At 35.7% G+C, this 21,957-nt stretch overlaps 1 protein-coding gene and 1 non-coding gene across 3 annotated transcripts in view; one reads left to right on the forward strand and one right to left on the reverse strand.

Moving 5' to 3' along the window:
• The window catches only part of ARHGAP20 (Rho GTPase activating protein 20), a 209,868-nt gene that overhangs the window by 38,963 nt on the left and 148,948 nt on the right, over positions 1–21,957 (reverse strand). For both annotated transcript variants that reach the window (XM_040257933.1, XM_040257934.1), the window contains 4 exons: positions 9,347–9,388; positions 8,326–8,410; positions 5,762–5,839; positions 2,042–2,108 (listed from right to left, as the gene is read on the reverse strand). In XM_040257933.1, coding sequence (XP_040113867.1) covers positions 2,042–2,108; positions 5,762–5,839; positions 8,326–8,410; positions 9,347–9,388 — 272 coding nt within the window. The remainder of the gene's footprint in view (positions 1–2,041; positions 2,109–5,761; positions 5,840–8,325; positions 8,411–9,346; positions 9,389–21,957) is intronic.
• TRNAW-CCA lies at positions 15,542–15,613 on the forward strand. Its single transcript has one exon. It is a non-coding gene; the product is annotated as a tRNA-Trp (tRNA).

Consider the following 21,957-nt stretch of genomic DNA (forward strand, 5'->3'; position numbering starts at 1 on the left):
TGAACATATTTAAAGGCACTCTAGTTTCTCCTTTGACATTAACTATCTTCTGTAAATCTTCAGTTAGTCCTTGACCTCTCTCAGCCTTAAATCCATGACTTAAAATATTTACCCTACCTATCATATAACATTATAAGGATCAAATAAGTAAACCTTAAAATTAATACTTTTTTAAATAATAAGGGCAAAAACTACATATTTCAGGCACTGCTATTATTACTATTATTCAACATAAGATATCTTTCTGAAAAAGACATTTTATACTTTTTATTAGTTATATAATTAGTCACTCAATAGCGAAAGGACTAGTTTGTTTGATTTATGTTTCCCACCCAGCACTGAGGTCTGAGGTCGCTATTCAAAGGCAAGAATTAGAAGAAAGACTACAGGGTATTAGAAACACAGAGACAAGATTCAAAAAGTAATTTTCAAACTAGAAAAACTAAACTCTACGTTGACTCTGCATCTGACTGCAACATGATTTTTTTGTTCTTTAGTACTTTTAAGCAGCTGCATTTTCTTAATTATTCCTCAAGTACCATTGTGCTGTAGATCTTGTTTACTTTTTAAAAAGAGTAAATTCTCTTATATCCCTTATTTTTCACTGAATGTAATTCAGTGAACTCTTTCTTTTCCATCTGGCATAGGCATACAATGTCAATGCTCCATTAACATCAAGTACCACAGTAACTCTCAGGGATTAAGGCAAAGAAAAAAAAAAGGACTTCTATCATAGTAATAAAGCCAAGTCAATTTATCAAAATAGCCAATAGCTGACATACAATTGAAGTTTGCAAAGTATGTTAAAATATGAAGTGGAGAACTGTTGCTAGGTAACAATCATGTTTCATGTCCCATGGTTCTTATAGTGAGAGATAGAAATGAAGCTTAAAGCTGTTTTAAGCCTGAGAGTTAACATCTATACAGTCATAATTAAATTAATATATTTTATTAAAACAATTGATTTAAGTACTCACTTGGTTTTTAATCCCAGCTTTAATTGTTGCTTACTGACTTTTATAAAATGTCAACACTAAGAAACTGGAAATGCAAAGAATTTTTTGTTCCCAGCTGTGTGCATAACAACTTGCTTTAAGTCTGAGAACATACATTTCATAGAAAAGTTTGATTTTATATTACTCAGATTGCTTGAAACCTGAATTACACAGTAGTGATCTCCACAGGTAAATGAAAGGATAACATGAGATAACTCAGATGATATGCTTTGCACAATGTCTGGCAGATAGTAAGCATTTAAAAATTATTAACAGAACTCTCATCAACAATGGTTATCATCTCAAGATCTGCTACAGATGCTGTCCCTTAATGTAATTGTTTTTTGTCTGTTAACCACACTGAATGGACTCACTTATCAAGAATAGTTTTTAGTAAAATCAATTTAAATAAGGTGAGGTGATAAATCATTTATCAATGACTCTTCAAAACAAATGCTGGAAAATTTGACTACAGAAACAGCAAAGTAGTTAGTAACTAGTAGTTACTGCTAAGTTAGTCAATGAGGATATTTAGGAATCAAAATGGTTTAATTTCATTGCCCTTATGATGCCTAGGAAAATTCCTGGTGCAGGGCAGATGTTAAATACTCACTGACAGATTGAGGCATGATTGGATCATAGATAGTCTTCCACAGAGGCAAGTAGTAGGTAGGAAAGGGAACAGGAAATTAAAAATCTAAACATGAAAAATAAATATATAGGGAAAAGGAATAACAACATATACTGCTTTTTTCAGAAAAAATGTTTAAAAAGTTGACAAGATAGTTCTCTTTGTAAAGGAAAAAAAGAGGAAAATTCACATTTCTCTTTCCAACTATATCATTAGCTGCTCGAATAAAGAGATATCATTTGTCTGGCACATAGGAAATACTTGATAAGCATCTATTAAATTAACACATGAATATTATAGAAGATTTAATATTTAATAGTATTTAAGTTTAGGACTATATAGTCAATTCGCTGAGACATTTAGAATTATAATTAATTCACAATCAATTCTATCTTAGATCTTCATAGAAACTTACCAATAAGTGGGTATGGTGCCTCCTCTTTGCCAGAATTGACCCATAACTGGTACTCTCTCTCAGAGCCCTTGGAGATAAAAGAATTAACAATGATTCTTCACATTTGGTAAATGAATAAGAATACATTTTCTGGACATTTTTATGTTTTGCAAAAAAAAAGGGGGACAATATAAATGCCTTTAAGCTTCATAGCAGGTGGATATGGCTTTTGAAGATGGTAGTGCTGATTCTATAACCTCTCTAAACCCAAACAGAGGACTCATTTTTACCTAGGGATGACTTCGGTAACAGAATCAGGCCCTCACTATTATGGATAGCCCACAGAATATGACTGATGCTAAAGCTGAAACTCCAGTACTTTGGCCACCTCATGCAGAGTTGACTCATCGGAAAAGACTCTGATGCTGGGAGGGGTTAGGGGCAGGAGGAGAAGGGGACGACAGAGGATGAGATGGCTGGATGGCATCACCGACTTGATGGACGTGAGTCTGAGTGAACTCTGGGAGTTGGTGATGGACAGGGAGGCTTGGCATGCTGCAATTCATGGGGTCACAAAGAGTCGTGTCTGAACTGAAGTGAACAGAATATGAAATCATATATATGCTCTTTCACAAAGTAAGAAATTTGTTTTTCTGAAAGGTTAACTGATCTTTTTCAGAGTTCTAACTTCTGCTTCTCTGAACTTCTCAGAGAATATTGGACTTAATCTACAACATGCCCCTGCAAAGACAACTTTGTTATCCAGAAAACTACAACCCTGCTATGTCTGTGATGAAAAAGTAAAATCTCAAAGGCTGACTATTAGTTTAGCTGCTTCTGAGTGGACGGAGAAGAATGACATCGGGGCTTTGAGGAGAGAGACAGGTAGCTGGCACAGTCTACACGGGCTTTACTTCGAGCAAGTCCAGTCCTGGGGACAGAAAAGATAAGAATTCTGTCTAGAGAATAGGCCCAGTTATGAGGAACAATGAAACTGTTCACTAGCAGAATTACAACCCAGCAATATTTAAAATCCCACTTGAAAGAAACAATATTAAATTATACAGATTTTGCCGTATCGTTTAAAAGAGGATAAAGCAAAAATGTTTTAAATGAAACTACAACAGACAGGCAATATATAATATTCTTACCTTTATCTTCTAATTAAAAATTATGATCCTGACCTTATAATGGAGGGTCCTGGCTAAGAGATTACATCTCCTACTGCCCTCCCCTACTCCACCATGCCCTTCACTGTCTCCTAGTCAAAAACCTTTATTGCAAACAGGAAGAGCAATTTAGTAAAAATTCTTTCTTTTTTTGTAGTGTTTGAAAACTAAATAAAGTCTCTTCAATAAGTGGTATTGGGAAAACAAGACAGCCACATGTGAAAAATGAAGTAAGAATATTTTCCCTAACACATACAAAAATAAATTCAAAATGGATTGAAGGCCTAAAGGTTAAGAACTGAAAAACAAAAACTCCTAGAAGAGAACATAAGCAGAACACTTTTAAAATCTTAACAATGTTTTTTTTGGATCAATCTCTTAAGGCAAAATGAATAAAAACAAAAATAAAGAAATAAGACCTCATTAAATTAGTAAAAGCTTTTGCATAGCAAAGGAAACCAGTGACAAAACAAAAGGATAACCTACAGGATGGGAGAAGATATTTGGAAATGATATGACCAATAAGGGATTTAAATCCATATTTACACAGCTCATACAAATCAATATCAAAAAACCGAACCAATCCCAAAATGGGCAGAAGACCTGAACAGACATTTTTCCAAAGATGGCTTGCAGGTGGCTAGCTAACAGGCACATGAGAAGATGATCAACATCTCTAAGTATCAGAGAAATGCAAATCAAACAATGAGATATTACCTCACACCTTCAAGAAAGGTTATCATCAGGACTTCCCTGGTGGCCACTGATTAAGAATCTGGCTTGCAAATACAGGAGATGTGGGTTTGATCCCTGGTTAGGAAACTTAAGATTCCACTTGCCACAAAGAAAGTAGCCTATGCACAGCAACTACTGAAGCCTGCATGCTCTGGAGACTGTGTAACTCTAGAGAGTCCCTATGCCACAACTAAGACCCAATGCAGCTAAAGAAATAAATATTAAAACTGTTATTGGAATATCTGGACATTCAAATGCAAAAACAAAAACAAAAAAAGGCTATCATCAAAACAACCACAAATAACAAAAGTGTTCAAAGATGCAGAGAAAAAAGAATCTTTGTACATTGCTGGTGAAAATGTAAACTGGTGCAGCCCTGGTGGAAAATAGTATGGAGGTTCCTCAAAAAACTACAACTACCATGAGATTCAGTCATCCCACTCCTACATATATATCCAAAGAAAACAAAAACACTAATTTGAAAAGATATATGTACCCCAATATTCACAGTGGCATTGCTTATAATAGCCAAGATATTGAAGCAATCCAAATGTTAATCAATAGATAAATGGACAAAGAATATGTGGTATATGTATGTATAAAAAATGGAATGCTACTCAGCCATAAATAAGAATAAAAATTTTGTCATTTGCAACACAACATGGACAGACCTGGAAGGTACTGTGCTTACTGAAATAAGTTAAGACAGAGAAGGACAAATACAGCATGTGCTCATTCATATGTAAAATCCCAAAAAAAAAAAACCCCAAGTGAACAGATACAGCAAAAGAGGAACATACTTAACAAGAACAAACTACCATTACCAATGAGGAGTAGGCCAGAGGAAGGGCAAGGTAGATGAAGGGGATTATGAGGTATAAAACTACTAGGTATAAAATAAATTAAGATACATGGATGCAATGTATAGCATAGGGAATACAGATAATATTTTACAATAATTATATGCTGAAGAATTGATGCTTTTGAACTGTGGTGTTAGAGAAGACTCTTGAGAGTCCCTTGGACTGCAAGGAGATCCAACCAGTCCATCCTAAAGGAGATCAGTCCTGGGTGTTCATTGGAAGGACTGATGTTGAAGCTGAAACTCTAATACTTTGGCCACCTGATGCGAAGAGCTAACTCATTTGAAAAGACGCTGATGCTGGGAAATATTGAAGGCAGGAGGAGAAGGGGATGCCAGAGGATGAGATGGTTTGATAGCATCACTGACTCAAAGGACATGAGTTTGAGTAAACTCCGGGAGCAGGTGATGGACAGGGAGGCCTGGCATGCTGCAGTCCATGGGGTCGCAAAGAGTCAGACGTGACTGAGCGACTGAACTGATATGGAGTATAATCCATAAAAACATCAAATCACTATGTTGTACACTTGAAACTAATACAATATTATAATTCAACTACAGTTCAATTCAAAAGAAAATAAAACTCTCAAAAAGAATAAAAAACTGTTGTCATTATTTTCCATATGTGGGGGAACAAAATATGACTTTGGTACCTCTAAGAATCAGCTGTATTATGATGGAAGGGATAGTATTTATAATAATCTAAAGTATCAAATAAAGGGCTTCCCTGGTGGCTCAGATGGTAAAGAATCACCTGCAATGCGCGAGACCTGGGTTCAATCCCTGGGTTGGGAAGATCCCCTGGAGGAGGGCATGGCAATTCACTCTAGTCTTCTTGCCTGGAGAATCCCCATGGACAGAGGAGCCTGGCGGGCTATAGTCCATAGGGTCACAAAGAGCTGGACACAACTGAGTGGCTAAGCACAAAGCATCAAAGTTTGTTTTTAATTAAGAATATCTAGCCGAGTAACTTACAGTTATCCCTAGCATTGGTAGTGACATGTTGATAACTTCATTTGCTGTATCTGAATTCGTTACTGTTATAGTTTTAGACTGTGGAGAAAAAAAGAAACACAGATATAAATAAAGGATTTTAAACCAGGGGAACAAATAATGATTGTCAAATGATTATCCACAGGCAAATCTTGATTTCAAGTGTTGACAAAGTACCACTTAGGTAGAACACAGATCCTTGATTATAATTTATTTTCATTCAATTTTTATATTATTCCTTTTAATAAAACATCTCTTCTTCTTAAACTCAAAGTATGAGACCTTCAGCCAGAAAGAAAAAGAATAAATGTAGTTCAGAGAGATGACATGGACCACTCTCGAAACCAAACGAAAAAGTCAGAGAGGCTGGTCCTCTGCATCCTGCCTATGAGTGTTTCCATAAAGCAATATGTAATAAAAAAGGGAGAACATTAAACTATTTTCCATTTTTCTCTGAGCACTGTTTTCACAGGGTGGGTTTTCATTTCTTTGTATGGTAAAAAAAATCAGTTTAGATAAAATCAGAATAAGAACTGGTTACAAAATTTAATGTTTGGAATTAAAAGCACTATTTATTGAGCACTTTCTGTATGTCAGGCACTGTGGCTGCTGAGACTTTCACTGCTGAAATCTGAAGAGGCCTTAAAACCAAAGAGTATGGCAAATAAACAGAACATTTTAGAAAACTCAATTCTGTTACCAACTCTGCTACTAAATAAAGTATCTATAATATCCCTGTGTTGAATGCTCAACTACACTGAGAGATTACTGCTTAAAAATAAATAGTTCTCAACAAGAGAAATGGAATTAATGAGATTACCTATAGAGTTCACTGAATTATAAGATATTATTTAAAAATAAGACAATGCTATGCTATCAAAAAAGAAATAAATATTGGGAGTTTGGGATTGACACATACACACTGCTATATTTAAAACAGATAACCAACAAGGACCTACTATATAGCACAAGGGACTCTGCTCAATACTCTTTAATAAACTAAGAGGGAAAAGAATTTGAAAAAGTATAGATACATGTGTTATGTAAACTGAATCACTTTGTATACACTTGAAACTAGCACAACATTGTTAAATCAATCAACTATACTCCATTATAAGATAAACATTAAAAAAGAAGTATTTACTATGCACATAGGTAGATTTTACATATTCTAATTATCAGATAAATGAGCAATTAGTGCTGTGTCCCTGATAAGGCTTAAATGGCACAAATAAGTAAGATAAATGGAAACAGAATGATCTAAAAATAAAGCTAAGTGAAATCCACTGATAACTCATCACTTAACTATCATTGTATTTATTCTCTATAAATACAATAACAAATTGCTTCTGAAATTCGTTTACTGATTTCAAACTGCGTTCCTTATAGTTTCGAGGATTAAGCAAAAGAATCAGACATGAACAACAGGGAAAGCTCAGTGTTTGTCCTCCACCAGAAAGATCTATCCTATAATACTAATAATCACTCCCAAAGTATCTGGTTTCTAAAATAATGGTTTTTCTTAATATTAGGTATATATGTTCAAATAGTAATTATAGGATTTTTTTTTTCGTGCATGCATCTCTGGTAGAAAAAAACAAATGAATTTTTAGCAGATACGTGTTCTTTGGCTAGTAAACAAAAACAATAGTGACTTGAGCATGTGGCTATTTTTTCCCATATTAGCAGAATTCACAAACAAGTTGTGAATAACTAAAGGCCAAGGATAATGAATGCCTCTCATACACGCACTCCTGTTTGGGGGAAATCACTCTGGAAGCAGGGCTCCGTGTAAGGAGACTCCTGCCATGAAGCAACTTCAGAGAGCAAAAGACAGTGTGTCATATCATCACGAACTTAAGCAGGGTACGAGTGATAAAGCAGAGCTGCTGAGAACTGTGGTAATCTACAGTATCATAAAAATGCTCATTTCTATTTTGTGCATCATCTTGGACTATATTTCAGTCATAAAATTGCATATAACGCCTAGGGCTAAACAAACTTAATTTTTATTTTGACCAAAATGATAAAAACTGTGCTGATTCATTAAAAATGTTATCTCTCTCAGCTCATCCATTTATTAACCTGAGGAATTCAATACCTAAAAACTCAAAGAATGAAGAACTTTCCAAAACTCACTCTCAAGAAGTGACAGGTTGGAAAAATTGCTTAATACTAATAGGAAATATCTCCTTGTGGAAATGTCTTTACTACGAGCCTCTGTGGGTTCTACTGAAAAGATCCAGAGAAGCATTAATGCCAGATGGAGGACAGAGACATCTGACAGGCAATAATCTTTCCAAGTGTAAATGTTAAATACTGAGTTAATATAAATTTCTCTCACTTCATTTTCTCTAGGGTTACTTCTCATATGTACAACACAGATACCCAGGAAAATATACTTTCTCACAATGTATTTTTCTAAATCCCTACCTTCCACAGCACATACCCAGCCTGTCTGTCTGCCTACCTGTCTTTCTTTCTATCCAGGTGTTCTGCCTTATGCAGGGACTTAGAATTTATTTTTCTGACTTAGAAACACTTACATAGGCACAATTCCCAATGTCCTTGGCGAAGATTTTGAGGGGAATGCTCTTCGGGTAGTCCTTTTCTTTCTCTAGATTGATGTATCTAATCAAACGCAACAACAACCCAAAACAACACTGAGTCAGATGGATTTTGCTAATGGCTTATTTTTTAAAGCATTCTATTTTGCTAATATTTTCAATATATTTATGTGCTATTTTTAAAAAGACAGATGGAAAGACTCAGCAAAGTCAGATTACATTATGGGTTGGAAGAGAATTAAAAAAAAAAAATTTCTCAGGACATTAGGCATAGGCACAAAGAAGAACAGAGGAGGATCCATTTCAAAAGAGGTTTGGGAAGCATAGTCCGGTTAAAGCATCTTTTGGTGATGCTTTATCCTCAACACTTCTCTACATTTTCTGGACTGTCCACTTAGCACTTATCTTAGTGAAAAGTACCGGAGCATATATACTACTTTACTAGACCAAACCGAAACAATGGGCTTTTACTTCTCATTGAGCTGTACACCTTGGTTTTCTCCACGCTTGGGAAGGGAGAGCAGAGAGGAAGGACGGAAGGACTATGGGAACAAGAGACGAGCCTCAATTGATCATTTTAATCCATATGCTCAAAGGTGGGGATAATTGAATTTTGAGGGGCTCAGCAGAAAACCTCCATGTATGGAAATGGAAACAATACATGCTTTAAGGAAACTGTTAGCTCCAAATGGTAGGCTGGGAACACAGAAAGAAATGGGAAAGATTATTGATTAATTTCTGTCTAGAATGATCTAACCAGACCTCAACATTCTCCTTCCTAGTAAGAAAGAAATACATGTAATCAGAGAACATTACTTACAGTAAGCAGTAGCTAACGCACAGTTTAAACAGCTTATTTTGAGGACAAATGAACAATTTCTATTAAGGTGAAGGGGGATAGTTTGGGGCACATTCTTGCAGACAAAACTTTAATTCATTTAATTCATTAAGGTGTAATTATACCTTACAGAATTAGAAAATATGTACTAAAAAAAAATACCTTTGAAGAAGAGAGAGCCATTTGTCCTTCTGTTCTGGAGAACTGCAATAAGAAAATGGGTGACAAAATTAAACTACGCAAAATACTTATTTTAACTTATTTAATTCAGATGGAATACCAACAGCCTGTTACTGATGTGGGCCCATATGACTGCAACCTTGGCATAACTGTGTCCTAAAGAACCTTGAAGTGAAAATGGCTATTAGGAAGAACTACACAGTCAAGCATAGTTTGTTTAAAACCTCCTGGATGGATCCAAGACAGGCCCACTAACTTACTTCATGGCTCTTTTACAACTGGTATACTGATAGTGGAAAAGGTAACTGATTGGGAATTCAAACACCTGGTTTCAAAAATACATGCAATATGTATCATTATGGGCAAATCACATAACATCGCTAAGCTTCAACATCCACATCTGTAAAATTGGGGTAATTATCTCAGAGTGTTTTTGTAGTTTTCAGTGCCATGCAAATAAAAAATATGTTTATTTTGAGATTAAAGAGATTAAGGAGAAATTTGGCATATTGATGGAAATATCTTGGCTCAGAAACCAGTTTATTGTCAGCAAAAGGAACATTTATTTCTCTATACATATGGCAGGACTAAAATTTAGCCAATGAATTAATACAAAATTTATTTTTAATTACTATAATCATCTAAGATCAGTTCATTTACAACAAATAACTATTAATTTTCTTGCTGAAGTCACTGCTGCATTTAATTCTTAAAGTTAAAACTAAAGTTTATTTCTATATGGTCTTGTCACTCATTAGCTCTAAAATCATATTTCTAACCTTCTCAAAGAAGTTGGAAACACTAGTTATTTTCTTCTTCCAGAAAAATACACTTAACAACATTTGTAATTTGTGTCTTTGTTGCTTAGCAATTTCCCCCCTAAGTAATCTCCCAGAATTGGTCATCCCAAAGTGCACTGTATCTCTTTTGCCACTGACCAATTTCATCTTTCATAATGCTTATAATCTTTTATGCCTTCTTTCATAAACAGAAGATTTTCTAGGTTCATTAATGTCAAATATTGCATTTATTTAGCAAAAATCTATGTTGAAAAAAAGGGTGCATTTTCTTTAGACTTTTAAACTTTTTTCAAAGCAATTAAAGAAAACCACCCCTCTAAACACACAGTAGTTTTTTTAAACTTTTTTTGGCATTTTTTAAAACTTCTAATTGACATGTAAGATACATAAACTGTACAATATTAAAAGTACAGTTTGAAAATTTTTCACAAATTGAACATACCCACGTGACTCACACCCATATTTCACAGAAAACCACCTTGTCAGGTGTCCCTGTATTCATTTTCAGGCACTAGTTCCCACTATCTTGACTTCTAACAAAACAGAACAGTTTTGTTTGAGTACTTCTTATAAATGTAACCATATAGTATGTGCCATCCTTGTACAAGGCTTCTTTCATTTAGCATATTTGTGAGACAGCCATATTACTGTATGTGGTTTTAGCTTGTTCGTTCTCATTGCTGTACAGTGTTCCATTGTTTGAATATACAGCACACAATTACTCAAAAGGAACAAAGTTTTAAGTGCATCAAGTTAACTGAAATTGATTTGGTAATCTTGTAGTTCCCCTCTCTCTTGCTCTAGGCAAGAATCCAGGACTTCTCTTTCCTTAGTGATTCTTAATCTCAGGCACTTTTATAGAACTAAAAACAGAAGTACTCCAAAATCAAGGCTAGCTCTGAGTTTAATAAGCACCTATGATAAGAGCCAGGAGAGAAGAAAGTGGTATATCTGAAAGAAAAAGGGCAAGACAGGAAAGACTCCCTTAAACCTGGGAGGAGGCAGAATCTGTTATCCGTTAAGAGTTGGCTGGGAACCATATGCCACTCAGTTGAGGTGCCTAATGAAACAGAAAGATCCCTGAGGAAATGGTCCTAAGGAGTAAGTGGGGAGGCTTGCTCCTAGGAACTAAGGGTTTTATTTTACATCAATAAGAAACTTTCAGCCCACTAGTGGCAAGGAATCAGAACATCTCTGGATGTCAAAAAACAACTCTGGGCATAAAAGAGAGAACATCAGCAGAGATCACAAGAGACTGAAGATCAGAAGCATTTCATCTGTTTCAAGGACATCACGGAAGTCTCCTGTATTCTGGTTCTACCTTAAGAAAACAGGGGTTCCATTAAAAAGAAAATTTGATTTTCTAAAAGCCTGGCTAAATAGGGGCCTAAGGTAGATTTTAATTTGATCTATAAATAAACAGGCTTTTGTGGCATACCTGAATTTGTAGAATAAGATTCATATTAGCTACCTAAATTAAAATATTATTCTGATTCCTCTTATAGATAGATCATTGTCAGATTTAAATACTTTCATTATCTTCTGAATAATGTTCCCATTTTATTGTACTGTTCCCACTTTATTATTGTATTTGTCTCAAACCCAAGGAGAAGTTCCTATTTTTCTGACAGAGATAGACCCTAGTGTGAAGAGCATCCAAATAGTGAATAAGCGTCCAAACAGTGACAGAGGTAAGAAATTCCTTTTAGTCTGTTTCAAGATGTGGCATCTACACCACTTCCCAAGGTAAATCATGGAAAATTCACATTTATTGACTGCTCTTCCCCCAATTTGACTTAATTGGGAATTTCTTAGTCTAACAGTTGATGTTAGACTTTGATTTCAAAACTATTAGTCTACATTTTTGTTAGAGTGACTGGCTATGAAAGACTGCTTCTTGAGCTGCTAGTCCAATAGCATTTTAAAGTGATCATGAACTAGATTTTCTTAATATTTATTTATATAAATGATTTCTGATGTTTTTTACTCTTTGGTAAAGATCCAAGCCACTTTCTTGGATCATTTCACTTTGGGCTGAAAAATTTGTCAGCGTTTTTTTTTTTTTTTTTTTGTAGTACAGTTCCGCTGGCAATAAATTCTTAAGAGTTTAAAAATTTTTTATTTCACTTTCATTTCTGAAGGATATTTTTGCTAGATATAATATTTTAGGTTGAAAGCTTTTTCTTTAAATACTTTTTTAAAAAAAATAAAAGTATCAGTTCAGTTCCGTCACTCAGTCGCTCTTTGTGACCCCACGAATCACAGCACACCAGGCCTCCCTGTCCATCACCATCTCCTAGAGTTCACTCACACTCACGTCCATCAAGTCAGTGATGCCATCCAGCCATCTTATCCTCTGTCGTCCCCTTCTCCTCCTGCCCCTAATCCCTCCCAGCATCAGAGTCTTTTCCAATGAGTCAACTCTTCGCATGAGGTGGCTAAAGTACTGGAGTTTCAGCTTTAGCATCATTCCTTCCAAAGAACACCCAGGGCTGATCTCCTTTAGAATGGACTGGTATAGTTGAATTTAAATTGAATTCCATTTAACATGTTACAGAAAAATCCAAATGAACTTTGTGGCCAACTCAGTATTATATCTGCTTTAGGTGTACAACACAATGATTGTTTTCTACACTATATCCCATTAAAAGCTACTATATTAATTATAATCCCCTGTGCTGTCAATATATCTTTGTTTCTTATCTGTTTTATTCATAGCAGTTTGTATCTCTTAATCCCATAGCTGTAATGTGTGTCTCCCCACCTCTCTCCCCCCGCTGGTAACCACGACTTTATTTTCTGTTATCTTTGAGTCTATTTCTGCTTTTGTATTTCCAATCATTTGTTTTAATTTCTTGATTCCATGTATAAGTGATATTATACAATATTTATCTTTTGCTGACATATATCACTAAGCATAATATTCTGAAGGTTCACTCATGTTGCTGCAGATGGCAGAAGCTCGTTCTTTTTTACGTCTGAATAATACTCCATTCTGTGTGTGTGTATATATGCACTGTATCTTTATCCATTTGTCTGTTCATGGACACTTGGGTTGCTTCCATATCTTGACTCTTATAATGACACTATGAACATTGGGTACAAGAATCTTTCTGAATTAGTGTTTTGGCTTTTTTTCTGAATGTATATCCAGGGGTAGAACTGCTGGATGCTATAGCAATTCTATTTTTAGTGTTTTTTGAAGAGCCTCCATACTGTTTTCCACAATGGCTGTACCAATTTACATTCTCAACAGAGTACAAGGGTTTCCTTTTATCTACCTCCTCAAAAACATTTGTTCTTGTTGATGACAGCCATTCTGAAAAGTGTGAGGTGATATCCCATTATTGTTTTGATTTACATTTCTCTGATAATTAGCAAGGCTGAACATCTTTTCATATGCTGTTAGCTAGCCATCTGAAAGTCATCTTTAGAAAAGTGTCTATTCAGGTCTTCTGCCAATTTTGGACTGTTTGCTTTTTGATACTGAATTGTATGAACTGTTTAAATAATTTAGATATCATCCCTTTGTTGAACACATTATTTGCAAATATCTTCTTGCATTCTGTAGGTTGTCTTTTCGTTTTGTCAATGGTAAGGGCTTTTCTTTGCTATGTAAGGGCTTTTTAGTTTAAGGGCATTTCTTTATTTTTGCTTTTATTGTGCCTTAGGAGACAGATCCAAAAAAATATTGTTACTGTTTATGTCAAAGACTGTTCTGCCTATGTTTTCATCTATGAATTTCACGGTTTCTGGTCTTACATTTAGGCCTCTAATCCATTTTGTCTTTATTTTTGTATACAGTATGAAAGGATGTTCTGACCTCACTGCTTTACACATAGATGTACAGTTTTCCTAGTACCATTTCTTGAAGAGACTTTAATCTTTCCATTGTATATTCTTGCCTCCTTTGTAGTAGATTAATTGACTGAAAGTGTGTGGGTTTATTTCTGGACTCACTATTCTATTCCATTGATCTATGTATCTGTTTTGGGGCCAGGCCCATGCTGTTTTGATTACTGTAGCTTTGTAGTATAATTTGGAGTCTGGGAGGGTAATATCTCTAGATTTGTTCTTATTTTCTCAAGATTGCTTCGGCAATTAGGGTCTTTTGTACTTCCATATGAATATCAGGATTATTTGTTCAGTTCTGTGAAGCCACTTTAACAATATTAATTCATCTAATTGAAGAGCATGGGAGATCTTTCCATTTCCTTGTATCAGCTTCAATTTCCTTGAATGTTTTATAGTTTTCAGTGTATAGGTCTCTCACCTCCAAGGTTAAGTTTATTCCTAGGCATTATATTCTTTTTCATATGATTTTAAATGGGATTGTTTTCTTGCTTTCTCTTTCTGATAGTTCAGTACTTGCATATAGAAAAGCAACAGATTTATGTATATTAATCTCATATCCCACAACTTTGCTGAACTCATTTATTAGTTCTAATAATTTTGGGTGGAGACTTTAGGGTTTTCTATACATAGTATATTGTCATCTGCAAATAGTGACAGTTTTACTTCTGCTCTTCCACTTTGGATACCTTTTATTTCTTTTTGTTGTCTGATTGCATGTTAAATATAAATGGTAAGAGTTGGCATCCCTGACTTTCTTTTTAATTTAGAGGAAAGGCTTTCAGCTTTCCATCGTTGAGCATATTAGGTCTGGGTTTATAAAAATGTTCTTTATTACGCTGAGATATATTCCTTCTAATCCAACTTTGATAAGAGGTTTTTTTTTTTTTTATCATGAATGGATGTTGATTTCTGCCAAATATGCTTTCTGTGTCTTGACACAGAAAGGATTTTTATCCTTCCATTTGTTAATGTGACATATCACACTGATTGATTTGCAAATTCTGAACTGTCCTTGTGTCCCTGGAATAAATCCTACTTCATCATGGTGTATGGTTCTTTCTATATACTGTTGGTTCCATTTGCTAATATGTTGTTAAGAGTTTCTGCATGTATATTCATCAAAGATATCGGCCTCTAATTTTTTTGAAGCATCTTTGTCTGGTTTTGGCATCAGGGTAATGGTACTCTCAGAGAATGAGTTTGGGAGTGTCTCCTTCAATTTTTTTGGAGAGTTCGAGAAAGATAAATATTAGCTTTCCTTTATATGTTTGGTAGAATTTTCCTGTGAAGCCAGAATTTCCCTGTGAATTCCTAGACTTTTGTTTGCTAGCAGTTTTTAAAAAAATAACAAATTCTATGTCAGTACTAGTGATCGGTCTGTTCAAATTGTTTGTTTACTCCTAATACAATGTTAGCAGGTTTTGTTGGAAATTTGTCTATTTCTTCTATGTTGTCCAATTTGTTGGCATACAATTGTTCACAGAATTCACTGATAATTTTTGTATCTCTATGGCATAGGGCTTCCCTGGTAGCTCAGAGGTTAAAGCATCTGCCTCCAATGCAGGAGACCCAGGTTCGATCCCTGGGTTGGGAAGCTCCCCTGGAGAAGGAAAGGGCAACCCACTCCAGTATTCTTGCCTGGAGAATCCCTTGGAGAGAGGAGCCTAGTAAGCTACAGTCCACGGGGTCGCAAAGAGTTGGGCACGACTGAGCCACTTCACTTTCATACTTTCATGGCATTGGTTGTTATTTCTCCTCTTTCATTTCTTGTATTTCCTTGGGTCCTCTCCCTTTTCTTCCTGGGGAACCTCATTAAAGGTTTATCAATTCTGTTTATCTTTTCAAAAAACCAGCTCATTGTTTCATTGAGCTTTTCTATTTTTTTTTTTTTTGGAGGGACTCTATTTTATTTGTTTCCTTTCTCATCCTTACTATTTCTTTCCTTCTGCTGACTTTGGGGCTTTGTTTGTTCTTCTCTTTCTATTCCTTTAGATGGCAGGTTAGGTTGTATTAGAGATTTTTCTTGTTTCTTGAGGAAGGCCTGTACTGCTATAAGCTTTCCTCTTAAGAGATGCTTTTGCAACATCCTAAAGATTTGGTAGTGCTGTTTTCACTGTTATTTTTCTCAAGGTATTTTCTCATTTCTTCTTTCATTTTATCATTGGCCCACTGGATTTTCGGTAGCATGTTGTTTAGTTGCCAAGTATTTGTGCTTGTTATGTTTTTCCAGCTGTAATGTGCTGTAATCATTTTCCAGTCATTATTGGAAAAGATGCTTGCTATAATTTCTATCCTATTAAATTTGTTTACACTTGTTTTCTGGCCAATATGTGATATATCCTGGAGAATGTTCCATGTACACTGGAAAAGAATGTGTATTCTGCTGGTTTTGGTTGGAGTGTGCTGCAGCTATCTAAAAAGTCCATGTGGTTTAGTGTGCCATTTAAGGTCATTGTTGCTTTAATAATTTTCTGTCTGGATGATCTGTCTGTTGATGTTAAGTGGGGTATTAATATCCCTTACTATTACTGTATTAATAATATTATTGTCAGTTTCTCCATTTATGTCTTTTAATATTTGCTTTACATGTTCAGGTGCTCCTATACTGAGAGCATATATGTTAATGAGTATAGTATGCTCTACTTGTATTGGTCCTTGTTTTATAAAATAATGCTCTTTTTTGGTCTATTGTATAGCTTTTAAAAAAATCAATTTTGTCTGTTATAAGTATTACTACTCCAGCTTTCTTGTCTTTTCCATTCATATGAAATATGAAATAGCTTTCCCATGTCATCACTTTCAGCCTGTGTGTTTTTAGTTACGAAGTGAGTCTCTTATAGGCAGCATATTGGTGTTTTTTTTTTTAATCCAATTAGCCATCCTATGTCTGTTGATTGGCACATTTAGTCCAGTGACATTTAAGGTAATTACTGAAAGGTATGTGTTCATTGCCATTTTATTATTCTTTTCTGGTTGTTTTTGTAGTTCTTCTCTTGTCATTTCTTCTTTTTCTGTTTCTTCCCTTGTGGTTTTATGATTATCTTTAGTAGCATGCTTGTGCTCCTTTCTTTTTACTTTTTAAGTACCAATTATAGGTTTTTGATTTGTGGTTATCATGGGGTTCATATACGTTGACCTACAACTACATCTACTTGTTTTAAGCTGTAGTCATTTAAGTTGAAACACATTCTAAAAGATTTATATTTTTTATCCCCCTCTCTGACATTTTCTGCTTTTGATGTCATATTTTACATTTTCATGTTATCCCTTAACTATTTATTTGTAGTTATAATAGCTACTTTTACAATTGTTTGTCTTTTTATTTTCATACTAGCTCACTTAAGGGGCTTCCCTGGTGGCTAGAGGTTAAAGCATCTGCCTGCAATGTGGGAGACCTGGGTTTGATCCCTGGGTCGGGAAGATCTCCTGGATAAGGAAATTCAGTCCCTACTATGTACTTTTCTTAGTGGGATTTTCCCTATCCTATAGATTCTTATTTATTTTCCACTTAAGAGAAAATTCTTTAATTATTTTAGGGTAGGTTTAATATGGATGAACTCTTTCAGTTTTTGCCTTCTGAGAAGTCTTTTATCTCTTCTTTGACTCCAAATGATAATCTTGCTAAGTATCACAGGTTGCAAGTTATTCCCCTTTAGCACTTTGAATACATCATGTCACTGCCTTCTGTCCTATTTAGGATCCTCCTTGCTTCCTGTACCTGGGTATCTGTTACAAGTTTGGGAAGTTTTCCACCATAATTTCATGAAATATTGAGTTTCAATTTCTCCCTCTTTTCTCCTTTTGGGTTACCTATAATGTTAATGTTGGTAAGCTTAATTAATGTTATTCCAGAGCTCTCTTAAACTCTTTTCATTTAAACATTTTTTTCTGCTCTGATCAGGTGTTTATTATTCTGTTTTCCAGATCACACAGTGTGCTATCCTTTCTAGTGTATTTTAAAATTTTAGTTATTGAATTCTTCATTTCTAACTGGGTCCTCTTTTATTTTCTAGTTTCTTGTTAAAATTTTTCACTGTGTTCATCTATTTTTCCCTAATCAAGTTAATATTTTTGCTATAAATGCTTTGAATTCTTTGTCTGATAAACAGTTTATTTCATTATATATTTCTCTCGGGTTTTCTCTTACTTCTTCAACTGAAACCAGTTCCTCTGCCTTTTTCATTATGCTTAACATTTTCAGCCTCTGTGTATTTTGGTGAAACACTTACCTATTACGTTCTTGAAATGGTGTACTTAGGTGGGAGCATCCCTATACAGACTGTGTGTGCCCAGTGCCATTGGTGGCAGAGCTGGATTTGATGTAGATGAAAGTCAGACGTTTCCTCAGTGTGTGCCAGCAGCAATAGCCTTGGTAGTAGATGTGGCTGGAAATTGATAGGTTAGTGCTGAAGCTACTTGGAGGCAGGACTTCCTCTCTCCTCAATGGATCTCAAACTGCTACAGCAGAACCCGAGATTCAGGCCTGAGCTGGCTCTGTTCCTGTTAAGTGTGTGCTTTCACTTCTCTAAGTACTGGAACCTTTGTTCCAGAGTGGGGCTATGCTGATGCAAGGGGGGGAGCTCATGTGGGTTCTTGGTTCATGTCAGCCTCAGACAGACATCTGAGCTATCTCTGATCTGCTGACTGTACAAGAATCTGCAATTGTTTCCCTTACTCTGCTCATAGGCACCTGTGGGTCTGAGTCCCCTTTGTCCTTCTCCCTCCTCTGTTGCCTCCACCCTGATGTCCTGTCCTGCAGGACAGTCGGGGTCTGTGTGAACTCCCCATATATTGTGGCATGAGCTGTAATGAATCAGGTGTCATCAGAGTTCTGGTCTGCATCTGATGTACTTCTTAAGCAAGGACCAACAATGGCCACTGCTACCCCACCTAAACATCACCTCAGGACCAAATCACCTTCGGTTGGAACTAAGTTCTGTTCCTAGTCATGGCAGCTCTTGGTCCAGTGGGGAGTTGCAACTGGAGGAAGCAGGGCTTGAGCATTTCTCCACCAGGCCCAAATCATGCACCATTGAGGTGGTTAGGGAAAACGAGCAGCCTCTAGAACAATCCTCAATCAGCCTTCTCCACTATGCCTCAGGGGCAAGCCAGCTTATGGGCATGTATGTGCGTTTCTGCGTATGAGTAGTGAGTGTGTACACGCATGCAAGCAGAGTCCAGGTTTCCCACAGCCTTCTTGTTATTTCCAGCAGTTCTCCAACCAGCCAAGAGGGCTGGTCTCCCCTGTGTAGGATGCCAGGAGTGGGATGCCCAATCTGTGGTTTGAACTGCTCACTCCCCAGGGAAGGTCTCTGCCCGTGTAATCTCCCTTTTGCTCTGAGGATACGCCTGGTGGCAAGCTCCCAGCCTGATCACTTTTCTTTTCTTCCTGATTATGTGTGGATCTTTCTTACAGCCTTGGTTGTACAGGAGTCTTTCTGCCAGTTTTCAGTGAGAATCATTCCACATGTAGATGTGGAATAATCTACATGGGGGAAGGTAAGTTCCACATCCTCCTACTCTGCCACTTTGATCAATCTTGAGTCTTTAAACACTCTTAAAGATGTTATTCCAGCGATCTCTGAAACAGCCATAATTTCTGATGAGAAAACCACAGTGATGCGAACTGTTGTTCTACTGTATATAATGTGTTGTTTTTTTCTGGCTGCTTTCATGATTTTCTCTTATATTTGGTTTATAGCAGTTTGTCTACAAATAAATAGGTGAAGTTTTATTCATATTACTCCCATTTAGGGTTCACAGAGCTCACTGAATCTATACATATATGTCTTTCACCAAATTTGGGAGATTTTCTAAAATATTTGTTCTGCTGCATTCCTTCCCTCTCCTTTCCCGAATTCCCGTTACATGTATATTATATATTTTGGTTTCCTCCAAGTCTCTAATGCATTTTTGATTACAAAGCTTTTTTATTCTCTTCCTCAGAATGGATAATCTCTGTTGATATACTTTCAAATTCACTGACTTATTTCTGTTTCATTTCCATTTTGCAACTAAAGCCACAGAGAGAATTTTTAAAAATTTAAGATATTATAATTTTTAGTTCTAGAATTTTCATTTGGCTTTTGAAAAATATTTTCTATTTCTCTGCTAAGATTTCCTATCTTTTCACTCATTTCAATTGGCTTTTTCTTTTACCTACTGAGCATAATTGTAAGAGTTGCTTGTAAGTTCTTTTATAGCAATTCCAACTAATAGATCATCTCATGATTGGCTTCTATTTATTATCTTTTTCCTTTCTAGATACTTCATAGATTAAAAAACTTCAGATAATACTCTAGACATTATAAATATCTTATTCTGGAAACTCTGAGTTTTGTTACATTTGCAAAATAATGTCGCTGTTTTAACAGACAACTCATTTTATTAGATTCAGGCTGAAAACCCTACCCCTCTTGTGTTCAGCAGCAATTCAGGACAAGTCTTTTCAGCCTTAGCTTGAAGCTGCTTTAAGTCTGTTCCATGCATATGTGGTTCAGCATTCAGCTGTGCAGAGTCTAAACAGAAAATTTGTAGCTTCCTTTCTCTGATACTCTTCTTCCTGAGATTTCCTCCCTCAAGTTTCTGTGGCTGTGGCTGACCCAAACTCTGTACTTTGGTGTTTCAGCCCAGAATGCCTGAGTTTTTATCAGTTTAGATGCCTTGCACCATGATTTGACTGCAGCCTGCCCTAAGGCTAATGCCTTAAAAGCAGGAAACTCATGCAGTGCAGATGCCTTGTTCCAAGTTTCAAGTCTTCTCCAAAATCTGCCAACATTTTGTTAACTTTCCAGAACCTTCAGGAGGTTGTTGTTTGTGTTTTTTTAGAGTTTACAGTTGTTATCTGTAGAGTGGTCAGTCTGTTAAGACCTCACTCTGCCATACCAGAGCCTGAACGCTTCCACACTACTATTTTTTTTTAAAGAGTAATATTTTAATTTCGAGATAGGTTTAGATTTTCAGGAAAGTTGCAAAGATAGTACAGAGAATCCCGATATACCTCTCTCACCCAGTTTTTGTTTCTTCTAATGTTATCCTCTCACAATGTCATGGCACATCCATCAAACTAGGAAACCAATGCTGGTACATTACCATTAATTACACTACTGACTTCAGATTTCACCAGTGTCTCCATTAATGTCCTTTTCCTATTTTCTATTGTAGGATACCACATAGTAGATTTAGATATCATGCCTCCTTAGTGACCTTTTGTGTGCCTTTTCATGTTTGTTTTTTTTTATTGTGACAATTTTGAGGCTTACTGGTCAGGTAACTCTATAGAACATTCCTCAATTTGGGCTTATCTGACATTTTTCTTGTGATTAGACTGGGGCTATGGTATCGGAGACAAACACCACAGAAACTCCTCAATACACTATCAAAGCATAGATGATGTCCACACAACATCACAAGGGATGTTAACTTAGTCATTCAGTTAAAGTACTATACTTTTTGAGGAATTATTTTATAAATTATTCAATATTTTCCCTTCTACTTAAAAAAAAGTTTTATGGAAACCCCTTGTTTGAAGACATAATGTAGTCTCACCCTTCACTTGAAATCCCTTCCTTTCAGCGGTAAACACCAGGGAGATTAAACAATATGAAATGACAATATTTAGAGAAGCTTGTCATGGAAAAGAAGACACATGGAGAATGATACAAATGTATGTTTCTTCTAAATAAATTCTTAAAATCCTGTGGTAGGTCAATAGTGCATAATAGAATTTAATGGCATGCCTTTCCTTTATTAGATTAAGTTTCAAAAAAATAGTTATTTGGTTTTAAAATGATGCCTGAGGAATTGGATGGTAATGGGGAAGTAGAAAGAAAAATGTGTGCTTGAAATAAAAACCAGCTCTTTTAGGTGTAAAACAAATACTGAACATGCCATTGTTCAATATCATAAGTCTGAGTTTTCGTATGCTCACTCTGAATG

This window comes from Oryx dammah, unplaced genomic scaffold (genome assembly GCF_014754425.2).
Source record: "Oryx dammah isolate SB20612 unplaced genomic scaffold, SCBI_Odam_1.1 HiC_scaffold_17, whole genome shotgun sequence".
In the NCBI taxonomy this organism is placed as follows: Eukaryota; Metazoa; Chordata; class Mammalia; order Artiodactyla; family Bovidae; genus Oryx; species Oryx dammah.